The following is a 5,668-nucleotide window of genomic DNA, read 5'->3' as shown; positions in this document are numbered from 1 at the left end:
GGTGATGGGGACGAGGATCCTGATGATCCTCCACCACGTCGCCTGCCCAGTGAACAGCCGTCTCATCGTAGTCGCTTGGGTCAGGGTCGAGATAGTACCCCAATTGACCAGATACCCCCCAATAGCATTTTGGGTAGGCTCAGAGAGCGGGAACGCCGTGATCGTGATTACTACTACCATGATCGCGAGGATAGTCCCCCTCGACGACCTCCGAACCCTCCTTACCATCGAGAGATGGGATACGATAATCATGATGAGTATTACCGTCGTGCACCGATCCCTTCTCGTAACCCCTCTCGTCAACCACCTCAACAGCCTCCTCCTAGGCGGCCTCCTCCCCGTGGTGGCCCGGGTTATCCGGAAGATGATGACCCATACGGAGGTGGGGATGACGATGACTATTACGAGGACGATCGGAATTATCGGCGACCTCATCGTCGAGGGCCTATGAGGCCTCGCTACGATGAGCATGATGATTACATGTACCCACGGAGACCTATTATCCCACCCACAAGTCCCAAGACTTACAAGGGACAGGAGGATATCAACAAGTACCAGCGCTTCAGGTCTGAATGCACCACCTACATCCGTAGAGGTCGTGTTCCCCCTGAGGATCAAGTCGAGGTTATCGCCCCGTTCCTAGATGGGAAGGCGCATGACTTCTTCATTTCGCGGGTATCGGCCAATCCTCGTGCATGGGATTTCTCCACTTTCATGGATGATCTGTACAACCACTGCTTCCCTAAGGACTACAAGTCACGGCTTCGAGCTGAGCTTAACGTCGCTTCTCAAGGGGACAGATCTGTGTCTGATTATGTACATGATCTCACTGTCAAAATGGATACTGTTGGAGTAACAGACCCTCGTGAACGGATTCACAAAATTTGGAATGGTTTCGAGCCTGACATTGAGGAAGCTCTCTGGAGACAGCAACTGGACCCAGAGACCTCCTCCTGGGATGACATCATTGCCGCAGCCGAGGCCGCTGAACGTGCGTTGAGAGTACTTCGAGCGCGACGACGCACTGGCCGCAACCAGACAGGGGCTTCTGGGTCTGGAAACAACCCACCCCCTCCACCTGCGCCAGGTGCTGGTTCTGTAAAGGCCAATGATGGTAATAACAACCGCAACCGTTCTAATGGTTCAGGAAATCGGAACCACAGAGCTCGGAATGACCAATCTGGGAATTCCAACCAAGGGTACGGAGGTGGTTCTGGGAATCCTAGGAACCCCCCACCCTCAGGTAGCTCTCATAGAAATGGATCTTCAAGCCAAAACTCAAACTCGCGCGGCAATGGCACCCGTAACAACACCTCAGGGCAGCGCCAGCAGGCCTCAGGGTCTGGATCTGGTAGTAATGCACATCCAGGTGGCTCGGATGGCCAACGCCAACTCAGTGAGGCTGAAAGACGCGAATATATTGAGCAAGGCAAGTGTTTCCGTTGCGGAAATCACGGCCACATGTCGCGTAACTGCACTCGAGCCAATGTAGTCCGTTCGGACAATAATGGAGGACCTCCTGGTACCCGAATGGCCACGTACAACCTCGAGATGGGTTATGATCTCGATGAGGATGTCGAGATTTTGGACACCCTGCCTTTGGCGGCTATCCGACCTGCCCAGGACCATGACGATGCTGGCGAAGGCTCTGATCACGATTACTCCTTTGCTGCACGTCGAGTTCGCTTTGATGCCTTCAAAGACGGACTTCGTCAGCCTCCAGGTCGAGTAACAGAGACGATTCGAGAGGAAATACACGAACCTGACTGGATGGTTAGTCCTGGCAGAAAGCCAGCTCGATTTCGACGTGGACCTCGAGGCACGATCTGCGATGCCTTGGTTCTGCAAGGTGAATACGTGCTGAATGCCTCACAGCCATATCCTGGCGATAGCTTCCATATCTGCAAAGACATGGGGGTAAGAGGACGATTTGGCCTTCACAGGATCAATGAGACGACCTACGGGATCTACGATCGCCTACTTCGGAAGACCGTAACCGTAGAACGCCATCGTCTTGAGCATCCGACTTTCCGCCTTGGTCGTTATTACGCCCTGCATAGGACTCGGGAATTGGGTCGCCGATTCCTTGAGGCACCTTACTCCATGCAGATGGGCGATGCGTATTCGATTGTCGCCATGTTCCTGCTTCGAGACGGCATTGACTCGTGTTATCCCAACTCGAACCTCGAGACGGAGGATGAGGACCGATTCAATGTGCAGATCTGGAGCAAGGAGAGCGGAACCTTTGTGGTGAATGACTACGATCGGGGAATCGCAACTATAATTGATGGTACTCACCTGAGGAACCCTCGTTTCAATCTGGTTCGTTGGTACCAACTTGTAGTTGAGCGAAAACGAGGGTATGAGAAGGACTCGTTCCCTCTACCCGGTTGTACCCCCCTTTCGGAGCCATCGAACCAAGACAACGAACCTGACGAAACCGATAACACGATTGGCGAGTCTGGCGAGCTTGATAGCATGCCTGACTTGCAATCTGTGACCGATTTATCCGAATCTGAAAACGGCGATGGAGACGACTCCCATTGTGACCTGTCTGAACTGGAAATCACCAGTGTGGACGACTGGGATCCTCCCCACTTCCCCAGCGCTTCAGCGACGGAACGAGTCTGTTTGGGAAACGAATTAGGCGATTCGGCCGCTGAGGTGCTGTGTAGAGGCGTACCTTATCCAGGGGACCCTCACACAGCTGGGATGCGATTGGATAAACGATTCGAGGTGCTGAATCGTCAGGATCTCGATCCCGAATGGTACCAAGTCTTCGATCACCTCAGGAGCGAGGTGACGGAACTACCTGTGTCTCTATTGAGAAATTCGAACTTCAACATCGGCTTGTGGTACGCCGAAGTGTGCTGCAGTCGATCTGACATCCAGGACGTCGAAAAGACGTTAGTCGATTGGCAAATCGGACGAGTACCCGAACTTACGATGCTAGGTCGAGGATTCGAGCGAAGGATCGAGTTTATCTTGTCCTTGGGCGATCCCTATGACGGAGACGAGCTTTATCCGTGGCCCGAAAGGGCTCAGCGCTTTTCTGTACAGAGGGACCCGACCACGCACGAGTTCACACTCATAACCGATCGGAGACGAGGTGTGATTCGCCCTATCCGTAGTTCCGAGCTGGAACAGCCAGGCTTCGATCTACCGCGATGGTTCGAGCTGCAATTCGAGTTTGAACGGTTCAGACAGATTCTGATCGACGATGTCGAGTTTAGGCACTCACCAGAGCTGTTTGGAACGCCTTCCCCATCGTTTGACTCGGTTGCAACCAACCCTCGCGCCTGGGCACGCATCCAGCGCACTATGAATCACAGCAAGGCTCAATGGACCTTTGAACGAGTTAGGGAACGCATGGAACGCTCGCAATGCATCAGGGATGCAAAGGAACGAAACCAGAGCATTCTACTCGCCGGGATCCAAGTCCCAGCTGATTCCTACCCTGCAGTTCAGAGGAACGCCGCAAGCGTTCGAGCTACGCGTCATTTGGTGCCCAAACCACTCACTATCGTCACCCAAGTCAATTCTAAGCCTGCCAGAGCTCTGCTTGACTCTGGGAGTCTTGGTGACTTCATATCTACGACGCTCGTCGATCAGTTAAAGCTGAAACGATTGCCAGTCACCCCACCTTTGAGTTTGCAGCTTGCTGTCCAAGGATCTCGATCCAAAGTCCACTCTAAGGTCCGGGTTAGACTACAGTACCAAGAAATCGACGAGGAAAGGGACTTATATGTGATAAACATCGGCTCTTATGACCTCTATGCCGGCCGCGCTGGTTGTTTTTCAACCAGGGGTTTCAACCTACGGTTCGTTGGTTATCACCCTTCCGTAGGATACCCGCTGGTTGATGACCATCCTAGGCCGTTGGTTGGCGCGTAGGTTGATCTTCAACCAAAATCGGTCAATTACAACCTAACAAAATATTCCGAGGTTTTGCGGACTGTAGGCTCCTATAGGTTGAAATTCATTCTTTTCTTGGTTCAGATGTCATTACCTGTATGGTTGAAATTCATTAGTATTCTGACTGAAAAACAACCAAAACTACATTCAAAGGTGCTCGTCGCTTGGGCAGGCACCCTGGCGCATTCAGCTGCGGTATATCTATTTCATCGATACCGATACACTGGTGAGAACGAGAGGTACGTAAATTACGATCCTGAGACCGCCCACCGTGCCAAACAGCACCCAACACCCAGCGGCCTTTCTCCTTCGCACACCTTTCATTCTTCCCCACTGCCCTCGTCCCCACTGCTCTCGTCAACACTCATTCCGTCCTCAGCTTCTTCCTCGGCGTCAGCCCTCGCTGTCGATGTCGCCGCCGTTCGATGCTTGCTTTTAGCAAGCCTCGCTCGTTTTTCGTTCTTCTTCTTAGCGAGGACGATCTTGGATTTCTTGACTCGCGATCCGTTGGGGTTGCGCTTGGCCGCGTTGTCCTTCAGGTATGCATACTTGGGTGGTACTTCCAGGTAACCGTTTGCGTACGCGTTGCCTCGACGATTTTTGAACCATTGCTTCAGGATAGCCTCTGTTGCCCAGTCGTTGTGGAACCGCCTGAGAAATGGATGTGCCTCTCTGCACTACAAGGGTGAAGCCGGGAAGTCATCGTAGGTAAGTGTTTGAATACAATGGATGCAGACGGCTGTAATTCACCTTTCGGAATACCCTAACTTTGTCCTCGTTTGAATTTTCAGCCCACGTCAGGTGATATTGAAGAGGACTCTGGCCTGATATATGCTTGATGGCTCGCTATTTTTCATAGGAATAATGGTGAGTGCTTGTCTCTGAAACACAAACAGCTACTGACCACAAGTGCTTGGTAGATGCTATGTTTCTTCTCCGACCCAGCAAGTCCCATGGCCACTTGGATGGAGAAGTTTCCTCGAGGGCGGAGGATGGATCCATCAGGGACCGTAGGCTTCGGCGGTGGGCCTGTCGCGTTGGCGGTCGCTGTGGTGGTTTCGATGATAGCATTCTTGGCGGCCAGTTGTTCTGTGTACAGGTGAGTTGAAACTGCTTGTGCCATTATTGAAGGTTGATTCTCACTTTCCAAGTCAGCTATCTTGTCCTTAAACACAGCAATGTCGACGTCCTCACTGTCACCACCATCACCGCCGCCGGTCACGCTAGCCTCGTCACCACCCCCGCCTCTCGCCATATCCCCATCTTTGGGACCAGCCGCGTTTTCGTCTGGGTTTGCGCACCCTTCCCTGGGAGCCGGCTCTGTGTCAGTACCCAATCGCGCACGAAGGGTGTCATTTTCCTTCTGTGCGGCTGTGAGGAGTGCTGTACATGGACGTCAGCCCCGATAACGATCACCAGTATCAGTATCAATCATCTCGGACCCACCCTCAAACTGCTCCATCCGCTTCATCACATTCAGGAGGACCTCGTCGCCATTGTTGTTATCGTCCGACCCCTTTTTCTTACTTTTCTTTCCGGATGAGGCCTTTGAAGCCTTCGCATTTTCCTTGTTGCTTGCACCCAGGGGCGCTGTGTTGGCAGCTGCTGTCTTCGTTGCTGAACGACGTGTGTGCGTGGCCATGCTTGAAGATGGCTGCTGTGCGGGTGGACTCTATCGGGGCAAGGAGGTTGTCGGGAGGGTCTTGCGCGTGATTGCGACATTTTTTTGGTGGCGCATCACGAGTTGCCGACT

General features: G+C 52.8%; 1 protein-coding gene across 1 annotated transcript; it reads right to left on the bottom strand.

Annotated features, from left to right (window-relative positions):
* Nucleotides 1-4,235: 4,235 nt before the first annotated feature.
* CC1G_13389 (hypothetical protein) lies at nucleotides 4,236-5,557 on the bottom strand (the record flags this gene model as incomplete). Its single annotated transcript, XM_001841550.1, has 5 exons — nucleotides 4,236-4,592; nucleotides 4,666-4,761; nucleotides 4,820-5,004; nucleotides 5,059-5,298; nucleotides 5,362-5,557. The coding sequence occupies 5 exons, from the start codon at nucleotides 5,555-5,557 to the stop codon at nucleotides 4,236-4,238; spliced, it is 1,074 nt and encodes a 357-aa protein (XP_001841602.1).
* Between the last annotated feature and the right edge of the window lie 111 nt (nucleotides 5,558-5,668).

The sequence above is a fragment of the Coprinopsis cinerea genome, assembly GCF_000182895.1.
Source record: "Coprinopsis cinerea okayama7#130 chromosome Unknown cont3.48, whole genome shotgun sequence".
Taxonomy (NCBI): Eukaryota; Fungi; Basidiomycota; class Agaricomycetes; order Agaricales; family Psathyrellaceae; genus Coprinopsis; species Coprinopsis cinerea.
Note: the sequence above shows the minus strand (reverse complement) of the source record. Positions and strands in the feature narration are given on the sequence as shown.